The sequence below is a fragment of the Vicia villosa genome, unplaced genomic scaffold (assembly GCF_029867415.1).
Source record: "Vicia villosa cultivar HV-30 ecotype Madison, WI unplaced genomic scaffold, Vvil1.0 ctg.000024F_1_1, whole genome shotgun sequence".
In the NCBI taxonomy this organism is placed as follows: Eukaryota; Viridiplantae; Streptophyta; class Magnoliopsida; order Fabales; family Fabaceae; genus Vicia; species Vicia villosa.
In genome coordinates, this window is record NW_026704956.1 from 148,279 (window position 1) to 172,063 (window position 23,785).

Sequence of the window (23,785 nt, forward strand, 5' to 3'; positions counted from 1 at the left end):
AGTAGTTGCTTTTTATCTCTTTCTCTCTGCGTAAAGTTGTCCATCTGTAGTACAAATGTATAATAGATACTGTATGTAAAGATTTTGAAATTACCGTTCTCTTTTTATTTTGTTCCTAATTCCTGACTTCTGATACTGCAGATAAAACCTCTTGTTAAACCTACCAATATTATTGCGGATCTTCCATCTTTGACGTACTCTTGGCATGATTTTATCTCAAAGAGTAAGCATATAGGGTTACCCTTCTGTCTCATAAAAAGCATCTTATTTGGATTGTGCCCGGTTCTTAAGAAAATGATTAACCATGCTGATTTTAATAAGATTAATATCATTGACTAAAATACTTTTATTAATTGTAGTTAGTGGAGTGGTTAAATGAAGTGAAAGTCAATAAATAAGGGTATAGTAGGGAAACATTTAGACGGAAGTTGATTTATATAGTCGACCCTACTTAGTGAGATAAAACTTAATTGTTGTAGTTGTTGTTGTATAGTAGTGGAAAACTAAAATAAATACTCCATTGATATTCTAAAGAGACAATTATTTATTTTAAGATAGAAAAAAGTGCAAATGAGACATTTTTTTGAGTAAAAATTTATTTAATATTTTTATGGTTAAATTTTTAAGCCCCAGGTTTCTACCATTTTTCCCAATATTATGTCAAACAGTAAAGGATAGGATGAAAATGGGATGGACTTCCATTTATTTAAACTAGATGGTGGAATTATATTTTGTATGTTGAAAAGGAGCACTGTTATCTTAATCGCCATAATTACTAGACACTATACGACACATCGTTACCCTATTTACATTTTATCAAAGGAAATGTGGGAAACAATGCAATTCAACTTAATTATTTACTGAAAATAAGCAGCCCATTAACCACCTGTGAGATACTTTTCAATTCCAATAATTCGCTAATATCTTTCTAACCATTTATCTAGTACAAACCTTAACTTTCCAAGGAATAGTCATTTTGGAATTTCTCTAAGAGTATATATTTATCTATTGAGTAAAGTGTAATGGTTTTTTTCTCTCTAAATAAATTATGTTGTTCTTATGAATTTGACATTTTTATGTTTCAGACTATTATTTTTTCTTTTAAATCCTTGATGTTCTGTCCGTCTCTCTCTCAATATTAAGTTGTGTTTATTGCTGATATTTGAATTTGGGTTTTGCAGATAATAACAATGCCTTGACTATAGTTAGCTTGTGGGCTCCTGTTGTGGCTGTGAGTATTCTTGAATTCCTCTTTTTTCTTATTAATCTTAGAAAACTGTTGTTTAAACATGCATTTAAGGCATTTAAGTCAATAGTGCCGCTATAGGGGAAAAGCCTCACAATGTTAGGATTAGGTGCAAACTACGACGCCATCTTCCTGCAAGCCGCCTTATGGCAGCCGTGAATTATGCGAAAATTGCTGACAGGTTGCAGCCTGAACTACCAGCTATTTAAGTTTCAGGGCAAAATTTCCTGAATGCCTCTTTTTTCTATTACATTATCTTTTTTTTGGGTGTAAATGTCAATTCGAACCCTTCAAGGGACCTAATATATCATTATTTCAATTCCCACATTTCTTTTCATCTACTCACTGGTTTCTTCTGTCTTTCATCTGCCTGTGTTTTTTTTGCTTTGTTTGCTTCTTCATTGTGCGTGTTCTTTTGCGAAGCAGGGTGGTGTTCTTATTTTCTTGCTTTGTTTCGGTCTTCATTACTGCTTCTCTTCTCTTCTATGTTCTGTTCTTAGTCACCAACAATGGTTTTGTTTTTCCTACATTAAGTTCAGTTCTGTTTGTACTTTCGGTTTCTCGCTCACAAACAATCGTTCAGTTCGGTGCTCTGCTTAAGTTCTTCTTACTCTGTATTATAGGTTCTGATCTTATTCTTGTTGCTCTGTTCTGTTTGATTTTCTGTAGACGGGGAAATGACAAAGTTAATTATAATTATTATGTATGACTGTCCCTTTAATTTTGTGTCTTTTTTACTTGAGCATTTAGATATTTTGTTGGAATTTATGTTTAATGTGTATATTGTTTTTTAGTGTTCACAATAGCAACTATCTTGTAATAACTACAACATTTTGGGGTTTGGTGTGCGGTTATCTAAACATAGCTAGTAAAAACTAGCAAGTGTTAATCAGCATTTGTCTGCAGTTTGCAGTTGAAAGCAAAGTTATCAATTCCTTATAGCAGAGCGGAGCGACCGAGTCTAAAAATGGGGGGATGACTGCTATTTAATTAATTTTTAAACAAATTATATAAATAATAACTACAAATATAAATCAAACAAATAACTCAATAATACAACAAAACCCATAAAAGATTCATAAAATCAAACTATCAAAACACTATACTGGTTAAGGCAAAACAGACGCGTAGAAGAGAAGAAGTATTGAAGACAGAGAACTAGGGAATAAACCGAACTGGTAAAGGCAAAACAGAAGAGAAGTAGAGAAGAAGAATAGAAGAAGAACAGAAGAAGAATACAAACCTGAAGCAGTTTTAGGCGGAGGAGGTGAGAAGCGAAGAGGAGAACATACACGAAGAGGAGAAAACGCGAGGTCTTAAAAGAAAAAGCGAAGAGAAAGGAGAGGAGAGAGATATAGAGATATGGTCTGTGTTGTGTTTATAAAGTTTGAGCAAACCTCACATAGTCACATTACAACTTGGTATCTCTGTTGGGATTTCCAGTGGAGCCTACAACCCTGGTATAGATCATCACATTGGACTAAGAACAGCTAGTTATACAACTGAGCTTGGACACCCCATTTTCACCTAGAATCTTGAGGCATTAGGTATATGTGTCGCCTCTTTTATATATTAAGCATTTTATCTATTCATGATCGATGTGTAACTTAACCACTCTAATGTTGTTATAGCTGCACTGCAGTGCTATAGCGTGGCGGAATTTGGACAGATCACTATTGTTCTATGTGCTACTTAGTACAAAATGTTGTCAAATAGCCACTATATAGTATAAATAGCTTCTATATGATATTCAGCGAAATTTGGACAGACCGCTATTGTTCTAAAAAAAAGAGGAAACTAAATTCATCTCTCCTTAGCACCAACTTGGTCGTGACGTTGTGGGCAAGGAGCAACACCCACCAACTTAATCATTATAGTGCGTAGATACATGCATTGTACATGTTTAAATTTAAAAAATCAATAACTTGGAGGATAAGACATGGATCCTTCTGTAGCTGTAACAAATCCAACGGAAGTCGAAGTACTATCTGTGTAATGCCCATGATATAATATGTAAATTTGCATTTTAATATAATATGAAGTTATGGACAATGAAACAGTTGCTGTCTTGCTGAGTTAAACATCATTCATGGTCATGTTAAATGCATGTGATATAATTTTACATATATTTAATACCTCACTGTAATTGTACATCTATTTAAAACAAACACTTCACTATTCTAAAATACAGTACACTTACCACACTGCTAGCAACTATGGTTATTTTCTTGTTTTCAATGATACTTGACATTCTTTTCCAATGCTTGTACATTCTACAGATTTATCTCATGGATCTTCATATTTGGTACACTGTTATGTCAGCGATCGTAGGTGGTGTAATTGGTGCACGGGCTCGGTTAGGCGAGGTATTTTGGTTCGAATGTGGTAACCTTTTGGTCTTTGTTCTATGTTTTCTTCATTTATTTCAGATGTTAATTAAAAGGAAACATTTTTAAGTTTGCAAAGTCCTAAGTTATGAGGGGCTTAAAGAATGGGAAAATAGCTTATTGAGTACGGCAAAGAGGAGATGGTGGTAAGAGAGGGGACATTATTATTAAGCAAGATAAAAATGGTTTGAGTAATCAAATTTTGGGTTCTTGTGCTGTTCTTCATTGAAATGATGAATGAATCTTTGTGCTTCAGAATTTTTGGTGAAATTTGATATTTTATTTGGTGAGTTTTGAAAGAAGGCTTAAAACTTAAAATGATTTAATCAATTCAATTTGTTTGTATTTTGCTTTAAAAATGGGAATTTGACAGTTTTTATTAATAAGTAGAAAGTAGCAAAGGGACCTGAGCATAATAATTGAAAAAAGTGGGCTCAATTTTTTCCTTGGACCAAAATCATACATTAGTTATGATAGACTTAAGGGAGCTGGCCTGCGTTTATTTTATTAAATAAATCCATGTTTTTGTGGCTGATCAGTTTTTCCATGCTTGTCTCATTTCTTGTATGAATTGTTTTTGTTTATAACTTCCAACAGATACGTTCAATTGAAATGGTGCATAAACGTTTTGAGAGTTTCCCGGGGGCATTTGTAAAAAATCTGGTCTCTCCGCAAGCAAAAAGGTATTTTGTTTAGGATTTAACATATATATTTGGCAAGTCTTACTTATTTTACTTTTCTGTAGATTCTTAATTTTTATGGTAATTGACTTGGTGGGACATCATTCAAGTAAGTGGAAAATGAAAATGAAATTTAGTTAAATGCTGTCCGATGGCTAGGTATTTCTAGCCAAACATTTTTGGTTTTTTTGCTAATTTACTATGTTTCGTAAATACTCCATTTATTTACTTATTTATTTTCTTATCCCCCCCAAATTATTTCTTATTACTTCGTCTTCTAGTCATTATACTGTTCTATGCATTTACAACACTGATTAATTCCCAATGCTGATAAAAAGTTTTATTTTTACCCATTTATTAGGAATTATTAGCTTAATATGTGTAGAAAACCTTTAACAACAAATAGTTAGAAATAGAGAAAGTACTAAATTTGTGTAGAGAGCCGTCATGCTATTTTTGAGCTATTTGATAAGGCAAGGTTCTTTGGTGGTGTTTCATGTGTGTTTTTGTTTGGACATAAAATTATTCAATGACGAAGTCAAGTCTCCTCCTTTGTACGGTGGCGATATGTTTGCGTTGTTTCTTTTTGATGGTATGGTATGTGGGGTGATTTCAAAACTTTTATTTCTTGATGAGATTATATTGTATTCTTTTAGGGGACTTATAAAACCTTGAATAAATTCGTGTACGTTAGAAGTTTTGTGTAATTACATTTTAAATATAAATAAGGAAATTGGTGAATGGTCTAAATCCTCACTTCCCGTTCAGTTTGAAGGGACTTAATTTTGAAACCAAATTGCAATTCAACCATGGTTTTGAATTGCCTGAAAATACATACATGGATGAAGGTGCAGAGTTGGTGAGCTTGGGCATTAGGTTGAGGATAATGAGGTGGTGATGGGAGATGTTGAGGACTTCTCTGTATGTTGACAAAACCAAAATGAGGAAATCCACTCAGATTTGGAGAATCTAGCAGTGATTCCTGGTAGCCTTACGAATCACTAAGTAGGTAGTGATGATTGAAACTGTAGATACCAGATTAAGGCAATGTGTCCAGTCCAAACATGAAGCGTACTTGACACTCAATATTACCAAACCTGCCGCAGCCACAAGAAGCATGTAAGTAATAGGAAGGCCTCCCACTATGAAAACTTATGCTAGGAAAAAGACCGTTACACCAAGAGGGCCTGAAACAGAAGTTATGTTGTAGTTACAAAATGGAACAGCAATTAGCAGTTATTGTATTTTATGTATCTATAAATTGAAGGAGTGTACAATGGAGTGCCTTGGGTTATCTGTCAATAGGTTGGTTGAGAGGGACTAAGCTCTCTAATTCCTAAAGGTTGAGTTAGCTACCAACAGCTATTTTATTTGATTAACAGTCTGTATTTCTTCTAGCAACCTATGCAGAATTTATTCTCAGAGTGTTGTTGATTATAATATCAATTCTGTGTCAGAGGCAAGATGAGCATCAGTAGATTTAGTGTCCTCTTGATCTGTGACAGAATCAGGTGGACAGAGTAAGGTTGGTAGATCCGGCGCCAGCTTGAAGTTTCTTCCGAAACTTGGTTAGACGCATTTCATGAGCAAGCAACAGTGCCTTAACTTCTTCAAGCTGAATCAATTCAAACTTGCTTTCAATTTCAGAAACTGCAGCAATAGTCTTGTGGTCCTTCAAGGATGACATCTATATGCTGTTCAGACAGAACTTGATCTACAACAGAAACTAACCAATCATAATCGCCTCAATGTGAAGGAGAAGCTCCTCAATTGATGAATTTTCAAAAACACTTGCACGAAACTCTGATCACAGTTTCATACACTTGAGTTTTTGAAAATGATTGTGAGTGCACATGCAAAGCTCAGATGCATGAGTGCGTCCAAGAATATGTATCATGATAGATGCAGAGATCGTGGATTGAAGTCGTGAAAGCAACCACTGATCTTGCTTCAGCAATGTGTGATATGCCAAATTTTTGATGAGAAAACCAGAAACTGAGTCAGGCACAAATTGCTGTGGAATTTCTCGAAAGTAGATGTAATCTTGAAAATTGTGCGTTGATCACTGGTTGGATCTGTTGACGCCAAATGAGGAAGTTCTCTTCATTGAGCATATCAGACATTTCAATTGGAAAGTAATTATATCAGACGAAGCTGCCAAATCTTGTGGTAGAGGACGTGAGTTCAACACTGTCATGTTTAACAGGGGTGGTTACAAAGGAGGATGATAACCTGAGTTCAATGATACTCCCTCCGTCCCAAATTACAAGACGTTTTGGTCATTTCACACGAATTAAGAAATATAATTATTACTTTATGGAAAAGTGAAATGATGTACGACTTTATAAAAACGCCCTTCGATAATTATATTGGAAAGCGAAATTAAAAATATTGAAAGAAGAAAAAGAAATAAATAGTAGTGCGTATATTAGACAAAAAGTCATTAATGATGTAGTGGGATTGTAAAGTGACTTATAATTTGGGACAAATATTTTGGGCAAATTGACTTATAATTTGCGAAAGAGGGAATATCATATTAGAAAGGCTAAATGTATAGAGAGAATTGGAATCTCAATTCTCGTGTATACTGAAGAGTTCTGTTTACATAGTTTACTCACTTCCAAAACCCACACTTAAGTTGAATTTGTCTTATACCTAGTGTAACTGCCAGTGCCAGCTAGCAGATCCCTCTAACTAGCTGATGCCAATCTGGCTGCAGGGAGACTATCAACAAAGGCTTGCCAGGCAAGATTAAACACACACAGAAGCATAAACAAATATAATAAAATACAATTCTATTCTCACAAAACAAGAATGATAAAGTGTCACAATATGAATCAAATTTTCCAATGGTAGATTATCTCCCAGAAATCCCAGTGGCATATAGCAATATCTTTGCTTGTATCCTTCAATATACTTTTCTTAAATTTCTTATGTAATTTTTTAGTTATACAAAGTTTTGGTGTGCTTGTGACCTTAAATGACAAATTGTTTTATTGTTTGATTTATTTGAAATGCATTTTTCGTTTTTATCTGGAGTTTTTTTCATGCTAAATTTGTTTTCATTTGTGCTTTTTCAGGATTCCCATCAATGGACCATCAACTCAGGTGATCATCATTATCATCATTATGATTGTTGGGTTTGTTGTTGTTACTGGTACTTCAAGGGAGGGTTATATTCTGGGGTGGACTCACATGGGAAGTCTTACGCTACATTGACAACATTGCAACAGAGAGTCTTAGGACAAGCAACATGTGGGGGAATTTTCAGAAAATAGTAGTGCAGAAATCTTTCTCCATAATGATAATAATTTCTTCATATTTAATCGTTTTTGTTGAGCAAGGTGATAGGCGTAAAGGAGGGTAAGTTTGAGTTTAGGAAATCTTAACCAAGGGTAGTTGTTGGCATTATTGCAAAACATACACACATGTGTTTGTATGATGAAACTGACAATTCAATATCAAATAGTTTGAGTAGTATGAAGTTGATTTGACTTGATTTCAATGTTTGGAGAACTTCACATTTGAAGTGAGTAATGTGTTCACTGTATTCAAAGTTTGGATATCGGTTAGATTTTAATTTTTATAGTACTTATTTGATGTATATGTCAATTTTAATTTCCGGTGTTGGCAGAAATTGACTCTTTGCTTGTGTACACATCAAAGTTACGCGATTGATAATAGGACATTTTGATGTGTTTTTTCTACCTGCCCAAGTGGAAATATGCCGTTTGCAATTATTGTGATCTTATTCATGCACCATTCTTTTGCGTGGAATATAGAGAATGCAGTATGGGTAAATGAATGTGGTTTGTTTTGTACAGGATTCTCAGGATATGAACAAAGCATATGCTGCCATGTTTGCTCCATTTTGGAATGAGATAATCAAAAGCCTACGCGAGGAAGATTATATTAGCAATAGGTTAGTCGAAGTAAACTTGCTGCTTGACTATGTTTCAAAAATCTTGTGTACTTGAACTGGAAGGCTTTGCATATTCAATCTATTCCTTTTCTTCTACTCAAAGACGCTTACTGTGGGTAACCAAAACTTATGCAAAGTAATTGGGTGGATTATTTTGCATATTTTGACCTCGAGTTTCCCCCCCTTCATTTACTAAATGTTGAAGGATAATTTATCCTCCTAGTACTATACATTTCTTTTTCTGTTTATTAATATTTCTTCGCTCTAAAGAAATGTGAAAAACATGATTTGTTGTCTTTTTGGGTTTTAAAGTCCTGTGTTGCCGCTCATAGCTTTTGATTTGTTGCCTATTTGTTTATTTTTTTACTGTTACAGGGAAATGGACCTACTTTCTATTCCGAGCAATGCAGGAACTCTGAGACTAGTTCAATGGCCTTTGTTTCTGCTAAGCAGTAAGGTGAAACTACTATGCAATATGAATAATTTTGAATGGATGACTTCTATAGTTTTCATAGATTCCATATGCTTTCTGGCTTAATATCTTTCTTTTTCAGATCCTGTTGGCGGTAGATTTGGCTGTGGACTGCAAAGATACACAGGCAGATCTGTGGAGCAGGATCTCTAGGGATGAATATATGGCATATGCAGTTCAGGAGTGCTATCGCAGTATTGAAAAAATATTATATTCCTTAGTTGATAACGAAGGAAGGCTTTGGTATGAACTCCTGCTATATCTTACTGCATATACTTATCTGTTGCATATTCTTGGATAGAGAAGACATAAATATTAAATCCATCTACAAAGATAAGAAGTGTCAAGGGCTATACATGTTGCAGTTTCAAAAGCTATTGAGAGTTGTTAGAAAATAAAAAAATATCTCATAATATCTTGAACTTGTCTAGGAGTATCTTAGTTTATATTTTAGGTCTTATCTCACCGAATATACGATTCTTAACCATCTGTTTTGAAATTTCTTTTGAATGTTAAATTTATGTTTTTTTTTTCTCATTTCACTGGTTAGTACATTATTTTTTGTTGAGTGTCAGATACATTCTTGATGAAAGATTGTAAATATTCTCCTTGACAGGGTGGAAAGAATTTTTCGTGAGATCAATAACAGTATATCAGAGGATTCACTTGTTATAACCTTGACTCTCAAGAAGCTTCCGCTTGTTATGTCTAGACTGACAGCATTGACTGGACTTCTGGTAATTCTTTGGTTGAGTATATTTAATCCTTATCTTATTTTTTTTGGGTAGTTTGTTCTATCTTATAATCAAGTATTAGGAATACTCAACTATTAACGGAAATAACTTAATAATGTAAAAATCACAAATATTTGGTAAAAATGGTATATTAACCGTACCCCACTCCTTATTTGTCAGACTCGAAATGATCCTGCACTTGCAAAAGGTGCTGCAAAAGCTGTATATGAGCTGTATGATGTTGTTACTCATGACCTGGTGTCCTCTGATTTAAGGTACATGGTTGCATAAGTAAGATTACTTAACTTTTTTATAGATTACTTTTTTTTCTTAATATTTATCACTAATTTTTTTTATTTCCAGAGAGAATCTTGATACATGGAACATTTTAGCAAGGGCTAGGGATGAGGGCCGCCTTTTTTCTAGGATTCAGTGGCCTAATGATCCTGAAATAGTAAGTGCCTTGTATTTTCATATAAGCTGTCATTGTTTTCACTGTTCATACATATCAAGTAATTTTTGAGGTTTGTTGTAGAAAGAGCTTGTGAAGCGGTTGCATCTTCTGCTTACTGTAAAGGACTCTGCTGCTAATGTTCCAAAAAATCTAGAAGCTAGGAGAAGACTAGAGTTTTTCACAAATTCATTATTTATGGATATGCCTTCAGCAAAACCTGTTAGTGAAACATTGCCATTCAGGTATATGAGTGCTTATGCATATACTTTATTGTGTTATTCTCTCAACATTAACATTTGTTGTGTTTTGTTTATTATAGCGTTTTCACTCCATACTATAGTGAAACCGTGCTTTATAGTACATCTGAATTACAAAAGGAGAATGAAGATGGAATATCTATTCTATTCTATCTTCAAAAGATATTTCCAGGTAATGTTTCTATTCTCTTTGATTCCCTTATGTGAAGAATAAAAATGTCAACGTTTATAGTTCCTAGAGTTTTCAGTACTTAATGTATCCAAGTATATTCATGATGTAAAATTGAAAGCTTACCTGACTTTTTCTCGAAAGAATTCTAATGCAATGTTATGTTTCTCAAATGTTGACTGACTGAACCCTTGTTAGAGCTGTATTTACTTTTCACATTTGCAATTTTTATCCATTAATCGTTTTGTCTTGAGACTTCATTATTACCCTATTGTGTTCCCCTTCCCCAATCTTATCCAATTTTAGAGCAAAAGAAAAATAATATAAAAGTAAGAGGGCAAGTAAATTTATCATTCTAATTTATGTTGTTTGTGGATAGGAGTAAAACACGAAATGCTTTTTTGTTATGATGAACCTTGCTATTCTGGGATTCAAATATGATTGTTTTATATTGCAGATGAATGGGACAACTTTCTTGAAAGAATTGGTCGAGTTTCATCTACTGAGGACGCAGAACTTCAAGAAAGTTCTAGTGACACTTTGGAACTTCGTTTTTGGGCATCTTATCGAGGGCAGACTCTGGCAAGAACAGGTTATAAATTCTTGGCAAATCTTATTTGTCTGAGTTTATGTTTCCATTTGATATGGTTGATGCGTAAAAAATGTATTCCCCGTAATTTTGGTGTCTTACCTGAACACTGAGCTGATGTTTCTTAAATCCCTTCCTCTTTGGATTTTCAGTACGTGGCATGATGTATTACAGGAGAGCTTTGGTGCTGCAGAGTTATCTAGAGAGAAGATCACTGGGAGGTAGTTAAATAAAAACATTTCTTGTTCCACTGTCATTTTCTGTTTTTTATTGTTCTAATTAAGCTTGACATGTATATTTGCTGACATCTGCTGTATCCATAGTGGACAATTATTCTCAGAACAATTTCATTACAAGTCAAGGCTTTGAATCATCACGAGAATCACGGGCACAAGCAGATTTGAAGTTTACTTATGTTGTATCGTGCCAAATTTATGGTCAACAGAAGCAGCGAAAGGCACCAGAAGCTGCTGATATTGCTTTGTTGTTGCAGAGGTATCAAAATCGTGTGGTCGCATTTTACCAAGCACTCTTAGTATCAAAACTGGCAGTATGATTATGTATTTTATATGGGCATCTGTGTGATAGTAGCCTAGTATGTATGGTAGTCAGGCATTACTGCTTTCCTGAATATTTTATAGAATGAAGATTGCCTTAGATGCCTCTAATGTCAAATATCCATTGCATATTTGAAATTTGAGTGTATCTATCTTTTTGTGTGTATTTGTTAGTGTATTGCATGTTTTTCTCTATCTTTTTTGTTGATATTTTTGCAAGTGCTATAATAGTTAGAGTTGTCAAAAACCGTTGGATAGTCAATTACACTTCTATTGGGAAAGGGCTAACAGAGAATTATTATAATTCTAGTACCTCAGAAGATTCAGTAACTTTTCATAGTGGAGCGCATTCAATAGCCTTTAATTTTTTCAAAGAAATCATTTTCTATTAGTATCTTTCCTGTGGCGTTCACCGGAAGCATTGAGGTTATTAATTTGTTGAAGTTTTTTGTGATGCAAATGTTGTTATAGTAGGGGAGGGTGTTGATGAATACCATCTCATTCATGCCTTTTGAATTGCAAAATGCGACATTGGTAGATATTTTAAGTGACACTGCTGTTGCTGATTTTTCTCAATTAGTTTTTATTTCAGTTATATATGCGTATAGAAAGAATAATTTCTGTTTTTTTTTTTTTAAATACTTCAACTTACATCAAATCTGTCTATGTTATCAGGAATGAGGGTCTCCGAGTTGCTTTCATTCATGTTGATGAAAGTACAACTGATGAAAACACCCCACGAGTGTTTTACTCAAAGCTTGTCAAAGCCGATATAAACGGAAAGGATCAGGTGGAAAAAAGCTTTGACTAATGCCATTTTTACTCGTTACTATTTACCATTAACTTGCTAGTGGTGTTTCTGCTTATGTTTTTGATGTTATATGTTTGTGTCAAGGTTTGTGCTTTGAAATGTTTAGATTTGTGCAATTCCACATTTGGCTTGGGTGATATACTACAAATCTTCCCATTTATAAGATTAGCATAATAATACTACTGGTGACTGTTTTTATGCCTAAAATGTGATGAAATCGTCTATGTTTTTGTTTATTGTTTTTGTCTGTGATGAAAGAGAGAAAGCCAGAAGGACATATGATGAAACTGTGTCTAAACTATAAAACATGGTCGAATTTATATAGGCTCTAGGAAATATACAAAATAAATCCATATCCTATACAAATAATACATTGCTCCGTAATCATTTTCAGCACCCGCTCAGGCTGGAGCATTTAAATCATATGCACCAGGCTTTAGCAAAGGCATCTGCCAATTGAGAAATCATTTTCAGTTTTGTTTTGACTTTGATTTACAAAATTGCAACCTTATTTTCATCATGTTTTCTGTTTCTATACATTTGAACAAGGAAACAGTGAAATTAGTTATCATCGAGAAAGTATTGTTTGTTGTTTGTAACCTCCCTTTGGTGCAATGGACATGATTAATTCTAGGGCTTTTGTCTTACCTCTAATTACTTTGTTTAGTTGATATGCCATTGGTATTATATTTGTGAATAAACTTTTTTTTTTTTATTGAAAGAGATTTATGCTGTTAATTGTTTGCTTACCATATACTCAGGGCTTTGATGGATAATTTTTATTTTCAGTTTCCCAAACTCATTCTTTCCTTTTTATTTTCAGTTTTTATTTTCAGTTTCAATGTTGTTTTTTGTTCTTGGATTGGTTACTTTGTCATTCATTATTGAAATAGAAATCATGGTGTTATTTTGGGACTTAATTTGCGTCGTGAATTACTAAGTTGTTATTAAAATATGGTTGATCAAATACAGTTTTTTCCCTTAAATATTGTGTTCTTTTCCTTGACGGGTTCTTTATGCTCTTCTTGCATAAAGGAAATATATTCAATCAAACTTCCTGGGGATCCAAAGCTCGGTGAAGGAAAGCCTGAGAACCAAAACCATGCAATAGTATTCACTCGTGGTGATGCACTTCAAACTATTGATATGAATCAGGTCAGGACATTGTTTCCTGATAATTTTTTCTTTCTGTTTCTTAAACAATTATGCATGATATTTTAACTTTTTTACATATCATATTATATGTCACAGTCACACTGTTTTGCAAATTTTATCCTGTTGTACTTCACTCAAATTCTATATTTTTGCTTTTCTATGCAAACTATTGTCTCTCATTGTACACTCAGAATTTCAGTGAGTCCTACCTCAATCCAAAAAGTTATTGGAAGAGATGAGAATTCTTTTGGCCTTATAAAGACTACTTTGGTCATATCTCTCATCAATGTTACTTCTCAAAACACACTCCCCATGTTGTGCGTTTGAAGCTGAAATGAAACATGGACAAATACGAGCGGCCAACAGATCTAGGGTAGTCTTTTTTATCTTCTTAGAGTTTGGGCAAGGCCTAATTCAATCCAAAAAGCAAGATCATGAAATGAGATTTTTACAACCCTCTCAAGGACTACTTGGCCATATCTGTAGTTAATGCGGTTTCTCAAACATTTACTTCTTGTTTGTTCTTGGATTAATATTTGGTTCACTAGTCGAAGTTAGGTGTTGTAAATGATTATATTTTTTAGTAGTCTTTATTCGGCCTATTAGTCCATTAGTCATGCCTTTTAGGTTAGAATAGCCTATAGAAACATATTAGTGCTTGTAAATTACATTCATTAACTTGAAATACATATTCAGTTTTCACACTAGCTGTTTGGGACTATCAGTATTTAGTGGAGAAATATCTCGTATTCCATAAAATATATGTTGTAAATGATAAAGTGATTGGATCAGTTTTCCAGACATAGTTATTGGATACATTTTGTTTTCTAGGACAATTATCTTGAGGAGGCGATGAAAATGAGAAATCTTCTTGAGGAGTTTCACGCGAATCACGGCCGTCGCCCTCCAACCATTCTCGGAGTGAGGGAACATGTTTTTACGGGAAGGTATAACATCCACTCTTAAGGAATTCATTAAATGAAGTTACACTATTGGGCTTTAACTCCTCATTTGCTCACATATTGCATGCTGATACTTCTGCAGTGTCTCATCCTTGGCTTGGTTCATGTCGAATCAAGAAACTAGCTTTGTAACCTTAGCTCAGCGTGTTTTAGCAAATCCTCTCAAGTAAGTTTTGTTTATTACCGCAGGTGTACATTTCATAACATATTTATGGTTTGATGTGTTATTTGATCTTTGTGGCTGATTCCGCTTGGTGGGACAAAGCGATGATAGTAGTGGTGGTTGTTTTTCATTCTCTAAGAATGATACTCCTAAATTTTCTTTCCTTTAGCTTGTGGACAATCACTGACTCGATGTTGTGTTTGATTTCTGTTTAGACTATTGGCTATTGATGATTTCATCTACCATGAATAGCATTAGTGTTTAGATCCGTTCTGGCAGCGTTCTATATCGGCAAGCCTCAGATACTTCCAATATTTGTTTATTTTATCAAGAAGTACAATTTATGTTTTACTATTCAATGCCAACATTATGATTAAATCAAGGTCGTCAAAATTGGGATCTTGCATAAGATCAGGAGGGGATGGTAAGATCGTAAAATATAAGATCGCCACTAAGATCGGAAGATCCTACTCAATTATTTTTGTAAGATCGAGAGGGGGTAGCAAGATTGCAAAACATAAGATCATTATAAAAATCATAAGATACCACTTAAAGAGAAAATAATAGTACATATTTGAAGTATTTCTATTTGATATTTTCTTTACAAATGTAATCCTGGGAAAATGGACTCTACCGAACCAAAATTGTTGTGCCTTTGTATCTTGTCATCCTTCTGTGCTTGTAATGGTAGTGGTCGGAAAATGGCCAATTGTGGCTGAAATTGTTCAATCGCACATAATCATTGGTTTTACCATTTTTTCCCCCACAATTTGACTAAAAAAATATGATTCTACATAAGATATAGATCATTGGGGGTGAGTGAGATCGTAAAATCGTAAGATTTTAAGATTTAGATTGCGATTTTGATAACCATGGATTAAATACTGTAAAGGTAGCATCATGATACCGACAACTCCAAGGATATGGGGTCTAGCGGATGGGGTTAGACTTCCGCTATGTGGAGAATCAAAATTAGAATTCTGACTGGAAGGGATACCCGCATGGCCACATTAGTGACTGACATGCCTTGAATACAATTATCTTCAGTGGAGGGTTTTCCCAATGTTGCAATTGTAATTCTGGGTTTTTACATTAAATTTGAGTTCCTCTTCAACCCCAACCTTCCTCCATCCATCGTTTCCTTGAATACAATTATCTTCAGTGGAGGGTTTTCCCAATGTTGCAATTGTAATTCTGGGTTTTTACATTAAATTTGAGTTCCTCTTCAACCCCAACCTTCCTCCATCCATCGTTTCTGCACTTTGTTTCTTTCTTTTGCAGTTCCAGCATACAAACCATCGTTTTTTTTCTTCGGGTTGTTATTTTTCTTAGTTTCTTTCTTTTATTTGCATTTTCTTCGTTTTTTTGTATCCATTGTTCCTCTGATTTTCTTTTTCTTCTCTGTTTTTCTTCCATCCACATTGTGCGTCTTTTTCTTCTTTGCAGCCTTGTGCTTTGATTTTTGAATCTTTTATGAGTTTTGACTTTTGAGTTGGTTGTTTAATTTTGCATTAAATATATGTTAATAGTTATTCATGTAATTTGTCAAAAGTATGATCAAATAGCTGTCATCCTGCCCTACACTATTCCACTATCCCACTTTTGGGGTCAGCCACTCCGTGTCGCTATTCAAGATTGGCTACTTTGGAGAACTTATGAGAAACCAAAAATAAGCTTTATAATGACTTTCAAACCATTGTTGATGTTTCTGCACTTATGTCGCAATTTTAGATTACAAAGATTTAGCTTTAGGCCGATGATTTTAAATGGATTCGTTAAGAGTCTCCGTTTTGAAGTTTATACTCTCCTAAACAATGCTAATTATAGCTTTTATTAATTTAGATTGTCATACTTACATTTTTTTTGTTGGGAAAAAACCTTGCAGAGTCCGCATGCACTATGGCCATCCAGATGTATTTGACAGAATATTTCATATAACCCGAGGAGGGATTAGTAAAGCTTCACGTGTTATTAATATAAGTGAAGATATATATGCTGGTGAGTAAAGAATCGTTTCTGTAATGCATATTTGCTTTTATGGTGAGTAGTGTGCAGATGAATAAATAGTGTAACTAAGTATCAACTATCATCAGTGCTTAGCTGGCAGCAGATAGTGCAGTTGTCAAAAGTTCTTAGTTAAGCATTTCGACAGTAATGTGGTGAAAGGTAGACAATGACTGGTCATTATACTATTTTCACGAGATGCATTTTATAAACCATGTGTATTTAAAAGTTAATTATAATACTATAAAATTCACTAGGATTGGGAATTGTCTATTCTTGCCATATGTCTAGGACCATGATTATGCAAATTTTTAATGATCTCTTTTTAATATATCCATCGATATGCTTTTGTTCTATATGATTTATCTGGTGAGATTGAGAAATAAATACACTGCAGGCTTCAACTCTACGCTGCGGCTTGGAAATGTCACACACCATGAATACATCCAGGTTGAATATACAAGTACACTGCAGATACTTTCTGGTTTCAGCTCCATGTAACTTTTCCATTTGCTAATTGCTCTTATCTTCTTTAGGTTGGAAAAGGAAGGGATGTTGGTTTAAACCAGATTGCCCTCTTTGAAGGGAAAGTAGCAGGTGGTAATGGAGAGCAAGTGCTTAGCAGGGATATTTACAGGCTCGGGCAACTGTTTGATTTCTTCAGAATGCTTTCTTTCTACTTCACAACTGTTGGTTATTATGTTTGTACCATGGTATAGTTCTTAAGCTCTCAATATTTATTGGAAAATATGGTGATGTTGTCTGTATTTGTTTGTCCATTGACTTTATCTGATTTCTTATTATACAGATGACAGTCCTCACAGTATATGTATTTCTCTATGGAAGAGCATACCTGGTAAACTGTTAATTTTTGTTCAATTATCTGCTATGTTTAACTGTTAAGTTTCTCAATTAGTCACATTTTCAGTCCCATGAAACCTAATAGTTTAGTGAATAGATTTTGAATTTGGGTTTACATGTTATGTTATACCCCTGAGTTGTGCTGCAGGCATGATTTCTGAAGGAAAATGTTTTTGCTGAAAAATTCAAATATTTCTTAATCCCCACTCTTTGGGACTTTATTGAAGTTGATATTGTTTCTTGATGATGTTCTTGCTCTCAGGCATTTTCTGGTCTTGATGAAGCTGTCTCAGAAAAGGCAAAGCTGATGGGTAACACGGCACTCGATGCAGCTTTGAATGCTCAGTTTTTGGTGCAAATTGGTGTTTTTACTGCAGTACCAATGATAATGGGTTTTATACTTGAATTAGGATTACTGAAGGTTAGTCTATGTTGTCAGAATATCTTTCTTCATTGTTTTCTCACTTTAATTGCTTTCGTTTTATCAGTGTTAATATATAATTAAGAAAATTAAATATTAAGGTATTGTAAAACATTGTTATTGAGGAAGTTCATACTTAAAAAACACGTAAGTGGCCATTGGCGCATATTTGATACTATTAGAATAAGAGTTTGACCTAACTCATCATCCCTACAAAACCGGCTTGTAAGGTGAGAGAGGTGTTACTCTATATAAACATTTTTTAGACTCGTCTAATCAATGTGGGACTTGAGATTTTCTCACCCCCTCACGCCCATCAGTTTTGGACAGTATTGGGCTTGATGCGTGGATATAAACGGTGGGTGATCCATGATTCGATCGATAGGCTCAAATACCATATTAAAGTTAGTGTTTGGCCTAATTCAACCTTACAAAACCGATTTGTAAGGTGAGGGGTGTCACTCTGTATAAATATTTTGAGGCTCTATGTGTAACCAATGTGAGACTTTAGATTTTCTCAATAAATACAGATGCAGATATGATATGTCCGAATACGTTTCGTATAAGTAGCCATTCTTATTATTATTATTATTATTATTATTTATTTATTGTTTCTTCAAAAAGAATATCCGATACAATCTTGACACGACTTCACTATTAGTAAATCTGTTTGGATATGGCTAGAATACCAACCAAACATCAAAACGATAATACAGTCAGTAAGCACAACTTAAAAAAATAAAACATGACAAAGATGGTTAGAGAAGAAAAGTGCTATTTTGTGGGAAAGAAGAGAACACGCAGAAGAATAAATAATGAAAACGAGGAGCGATTGATGAGACAAAAGTAAACATAATAAAAAGGGAAGATGCTGGAAGACCAAAACACAACCAGGAAGAAGAAATTTACACACGCAGCAGCTAGTTTTTTATGCATTAAAAATATTGTTTTAGGGGGACTTAAGGATCTGATTTTCTAAGCTGGGTCGTGGGCATGTTTAATATGCCACTTTATTGCTTTTTCCATATCAATAACAATTTAAACATCTAAAAATTGCAAATAATAAGATCAATTGCAGATTAGAACTAAGTTTCATGAAATAAAATGCAAATACAGCAACACTGCGCTACAAAGGATCTTGTGCTAGATGGGTCATGGGATTACTTTTTCCATTATGACAAAACCCATTTCTTATTCATACAAAAAAAAAAATTCAACTCTGGATCTATATGTTTAATTTATCCTAAGTTTAAATTGTCTTGTTTCACGATTATATTCAATTTCTTACTTCATCCGTCCTTCGTCTTCTCCTAATACTATATTGCACTCGTATTACATATATCAATTATATTCAGTTTTCAGACTTTATATTCTGTTCTTGCTGGCCTTGAATATTGACTATATCTAGAAAATGTTTGCAGGCTATTTTTAGTTTCATCACAATGCAACTTCAGTTGTGTTCTGTCTTCTTCACTTTCTCTTTGGGAACTAAAACTCATTATTTTGGGCGTACTGTTCTCCATGGAGGCGCTAAAGTATGTCTTATTATCATTGTTATTATTAATATTATTATTATAATTTATTATTATTATTATTATTATTATTATTATTATTATTATTAATAATTATAATATTATTATTATCATCATCATTGGAACACTCATAATTCATAAGTTGAATGTGTTTGACCTTTCACCTTAGTACCGAGCAACTGGTAGAGGGTTTGTTGTCCGCCACATAAAGTTTGCTGAAAATTACAGACTTTATTCTAGAAGCCACTTTGTCAAAGCGTGAGTAAAACTTATTGTTAACTAATAATTTTTGTTTTGTTTTGGTTAATTGTTATGGAAGTTTAGTTAGATTGATGTTATTATACCCGTGCAATGCAACAGGCTTGAAGTAGCGCTGCTACTTATAGTTTACATTGCATATGGATTTGCAGAGGGAGGTGCTGTTACATATGTTTTGCTAACTCTAAGCAGTTGGTTCCTTGTCATTTCTTGGCTTTTCGCTCCTTACATTTTCAACCCTTCTGGTTTCGAGTGGCAAAAGTAAGTTGAATGAAGTTTTAATTACTTGGTGCTTTAAATAATGTAAATACGGTAGATACAGTTTTGTTATCATGGATTTATACTTAATTTGTAGACAGAAGACTGAATTACCAATTAGATGTCAAAAGTTGACAATGAAATACTATTTTGATGCATTAATTATTGAAGGAATTAAGAGGTGTCAACTTTGCATATTTAGAGGACCATAATGGAAGTTACTGATTTTAATTTGGATGCTTTTATATTTCTAAATAGATCATTTTTCCTTGTTCAGAGAGATGATGGATTTCTTAAATCTTATTTTATGTGAACAAAGGTGTAGTTTACTAATCTGATTGGCTGGTACACAGGACTGTGGAAGATTTTGATGATTGGACAAGTTGGCTCCTTTACAAAGGAGGAGTAGGAGTGAAGGGAGAAAATAGTTGGGAGTCGTGGTGGCTGGAAGAACAGGTAACATTAATTTGTTTCACTTGATTGTTTGTATAGTAGTTATCTGGTCAAAATAAAACATTGCTCTACTTTTATAAAGTAAAGAAATCACTTTTTCAACCTGAGTTGTGTGTAAAATGCTTCTTTTACAATTCAGTTTTTGCATAAATGCATTGGTGTTGAGTTTGTGTTAAAGTGACTCAAATATTTACATTGATGGTTTTTAGAAACAATATAGCGTAGCTCCCTAAAAGCTATTTATATTCTAAACTAGAATATGATGATCCCATAGCCAAGATTGAACAAAATCCTTTAATTAGGGTAGTAAATTGTTTTAATTATTGTAATCAGTCCGTTAACCCTATCTGTTGGGTATAACATAGTCTTTATAAGTAAATTAGTGATTGTTCTCTATTTACTTTTGAAACAATGTAAAGAATATTTTTCGATAATAACAATAATTAATATCAAATTGAAAGAGCTTATTTAAACTAGGGAAATACTTAGGTACAGTCCCATAACTTCAATCAATAGTATTCAATCTAAAGCCTCATAACTTCAATCAATAGTATTCAATCTAAAGCCTCATAACTTCAACAACATGGATCACAGTTTTGGCTTTTGATAACTATAGGTGTGCACCCAAGGTATACTTTGAGCTCATGTTTTTTTATATGTGTTACATAGAGGTTTACCAAACATATCCAAGAAATGGTGCCATGGTGCATCTTTTTGTGATGGTTTTAGTCACAATTTAACATTAAACAAATAACAAAAACTAAATACTAATAACCCAATCAACAACTTTTTAGTCTTCATATTGATGCTTTCTGTATTAATTTCTGACGACAATTTCTCTTTCTATAGATGCATATCCAAACTGTGAGGGGTCGCATCTTGGAGACAATTTTGAGTGCAAGGTTCTTCTTGTTTCAATATGGTGTTGTGTATAAGTTACACCTTACTGGAAAGGATACATCACTTGCAGTAAACATTTCTTCTTCTTCTTCTTCTTCTTCTATATATTTGATACTTATCATGTACATAGAGTCCTAACCAAATACTTTATACAAAAATCACTGCCTGTGTTGTAAATTGTACGACATACTAATGTTAGATGGTTTAGGGCTTCTTTTAATATTTCATTAACGTAAAGCAAATACTCAGTTCTTATTTATAGGTGCTGACTATTTTCTATTTTGTAGATATATGGATTCTCATGGGCTGTATTGGTTGGATTTGTCTTGATATTTAAGGTTTGAATCGTTCCTGATAATTTTATATTTATGTGTTCTCTTTTTTCATGCAGAGCCGATCTTTACTTATGTTTATGATATTTCCTTGCTTTGCAGATCTTTACTTACAGCCCAAAAAAATCGGCCGATTTTCAGCTTGTATTGAGATTCTTACAGGGAGTTGTATCTATAGGCCTTGTTGCAGCTGTGTGTCTTGTTGTCGCTTTTACTCCACTTTCAATACCTGATCTTTTCGCGAGTATCCTTGCCTTTATCCCTACTGGATGGGGAATATTATCTGTAAGTTTTAGATTTGGTTTATTTTTGTATAACGTTTCTTGATTTGAATCAATCTGGAGCTCATGTTGGACAACTGTTAGCACACATCAACTAACCATCAGCAAGCAAGTTTCCTTTTTTATGCCAAGTGTCAATGCTGGCACTTGAAATCAATAACCACTCCTAACATTTTATATGATTTTCTTTCTTTTGTAGTTGGCAATTACATGGAAGGGTCTAATGAAAAGTCTTGGCTTGTGGGATTCTGTGCGCGAGTTTGCTAGAATGTATGATGCTGGAATGGGTATGATTATTTTTTCACCAATAGCGTTTTTATCATGGTTTCCGTTCATTTCCACTTTCCAGTCCCGCCTTCTATTTAATCAAGCTTTCAGCCGTGGTCTTGAAATCTCCCTCATCCTTTCTGGAAACAAAGCTAACGTCGAGTCTTAACACCCCCTCTTGTATATTTGAGATGTATATTTTTTTGTAGTATAGTGTTGACTTGCATGTACATTTTATGTAAAAGAGAAAGGAAGATGTTTTTTTTTGAATGGATCAGCGATTCAGTTCCTTCATCTTGTATTTTGTATTTATCATCTCAATTCAATACAAACTTGAACTTATATTTAATACAAATTTTTAATGTGTATCTATTTTGGACATAAATCTAATCTTGAAACTCATTTTTTATGATGAGCCAAATTCTTTGGGATACTCTTGTACGTTGCATGTAAAGGGCCTAATATTTTTCTTTTTTGAACTATTTTCTTGGGACAGTAAATTTTCATGAATATGACTTTGATGAAACATTCTAACCTTTTAGAATTATTGTTTCTTTTATTATTTTCTAATGAATGTATTACTATTTGTCATAGATAGACATCTTTTTTACAATGAAAATTAATATAAAATCTGTTATTATGATAATCTTTAGTGCGAGAATTTGGTTTTATGATTATGTGTTCGATGATTTGGTTGATTACGGACTATCTTCTAAATACATTTTTTTCCATCCATAATATTTGAACGTGAGATCTTGTTTAAATGATGCAATTTAAGTTTGTCAAAAAAAAATGATGCAATTTAAGTTTTGCTTAGACAATTGATCAAATTTTGAAATCCCATTTTTAAGAGACTATTTTTCTGTTGTTAAAATGTAGCCAAGTGTATAGGTTTAAAGATGATGCATAAATTTTAAGAATTCTGTAAAGTGTAATACTAATATTCACTTATTTAAGAATTTGTAAAATAAAAATCATTAAGATCGTTCCTAACAGTTGTTCTTTCTTGCATGAATTGACCATTTCATTCTAGAAATAATTGTGATCTTATGTTTTAAGTGCTATAATTGGAATTGGTTTAAATCTTCCCATTTTCGTTACTTGATTTCTCATTCCACTGTACAATTCGTCATGTTTGTTACTGTGTATTACTTGAAATAAGAACATCTAAACAATAGACCTTTAAAACCAATTTGGTTAAGAGGTTTAAATATGAGTTAACACATGCTTGTTGTTTATTACTTGGAATAAGAGGAACATCTAAACCTTACGTGGCACCCTAAGCTATCAGTTTACATTTGACCTCCCACATAACTATCAATGGGTGACTCTATCCTATCAGTATCGGGGTATCCAACTATATGAGTATGTCTTTTATAGACGAGACATTTTCCTAGAGCATATTTGTTGTATTCCAATTTTGAAAAACATCATCCATGAATTCTTGGCAATCAGAATTTGAGAACTGACTTGCCAGACTAATTGCAAAAGAAATGTCCAGACAAGTGACTGTGAGATAATTCAACTTTCCAACGAGTCTCCTATACCTTTTTGAGTCAAATAGAAGTTCTCCCCTAATAAAGTAGAAATTTAACTCTTGGATCCATAGGAGTATCATATGGTTAAGCATTCAACAAACATGTTTCTTCCAAAATATCCA

At 33.5% G+C, this 23,785-nt stretch overlaps 1 protein-coding gene across 1 annotated transcript in view; it reads left to right on the plus strand.

Moving 5' to 3' along the window:
* The window catches only part of LOC131622072 (callose synthase 10-like), a 42,590-nt gene extending 20,176 nt beyond the window's left edge, over window positions 1-22,414 (plus strand). The window contains exons 19-51 of the mRNA XM_058893115.1: window positions 142-223; window positions 1,182-1,231; window positions 3,526-3,612; window positions 4,231-4,316; window positions 7,394-7,421; window positions 8,138-8,235; window positions 8,611-8,692; window positions 8,790-8,950; window positions 9,324-9,444; window positions 9,622-9,716; window positions 9,805-9,895; window positions 9,977-10,137; window positions 10,215-10,324; window positions 10,779-10,913; window positions 11,063-11,131; window positions 11,234-11,405; window positions 12,143-12,257; window positions 13,314-13,433; window positions 14,265-14,380; window positions 14,478-14,561; window positions 16,444-16,556; window positions 16,960-17,012; window positions 17,099-17,275; window positions 17,371-17,418; window positions 17,686-17,844; window positions 19,266-19,379; window positions 19,546-19,634; window positions 19,737-19,895; window positions 20,246-20,348; window positions 21,195-21,314; window positions 21,533-21,583; window positions 21,680-21,862; window positions 22,058-22,414. Of these exons, the coding sequence (XP_058749098.1) occupies window positions 142-223; window positions 1,182-1,231; window positions 3,526-3,612; window positions 4,231-4,316; window positions 7,394-7,421; window positions 8,138-8,235; window positions 8,611-8,692; window positions 8,790-8,950; window positions 9,324-9,444; window positions 9,622-9,716; window positions 9,805-9,895; window positions 9,977-10,137; window positions 10,215-10,324; window positions 10,779-10,913; window positions 11,063-11,131; window positions 11,234-11,405; window positions 12,143-12,257; window positions 13,314-13,433; window positions 14,265-14,380; window positions 14,478-14,561; window positions 16,444-16,556; window positions 16,960-17,012; window positions 17,099-17,275; window positions 17,371-17,418; window positions 17,686-17,844; window positions 19,266-19,379; window positions 19,546-19,634; window positions 19,737-19,895; window positions 20,246-20,348; window positions 21,195-21,314; window positions 21,533-21,583; window positions 21,680-21,862; window positions 22,058-22,294 (3,669 nt within the window). The 3' untranslated portion in view covers window positions 22,295-22,414. The remainder of the gene's footprint in view (window positions 1-141; window positions 224-1,181; window positions 1,232-3,525; window positions 3,613-4,230; window positions 4,317-7,393; window positions 7,422-8,137; window positions 8,236-8,610; window positions 8,693-8,789; window positions 8,951-9,323; window positions 9,445-9,621; window positions 9,717-9,804; window positions 9,896-9,976; window positions 10,138-10,214; window positions 10,325-10,778; window positions 10,914-11,062; window positions 11,132-11,233; window positions 11,406-12,142; window positions 12,258-13,313; window positions 13,434-14,264; window positions 14,381-14,477; window positions 14,562-16,443; window positions 16,557-16,959; window positions 17,013-17,098; window positions 17,276-17,370; window positions 17,419-17,685; window positions 17,845-19,265; window positions 19,380-19,545; window positions 19,635-19,736; window positions 19,896-20,245; window positions 20,349-21,194; window positions 21,315-21,532; window positions 21,584-21,679; window positions 21,863-22,057) is intronic.
* The last annotated feature ends 1,371 nt before the right edge of the window (window positions 22,415-23,785 follow it).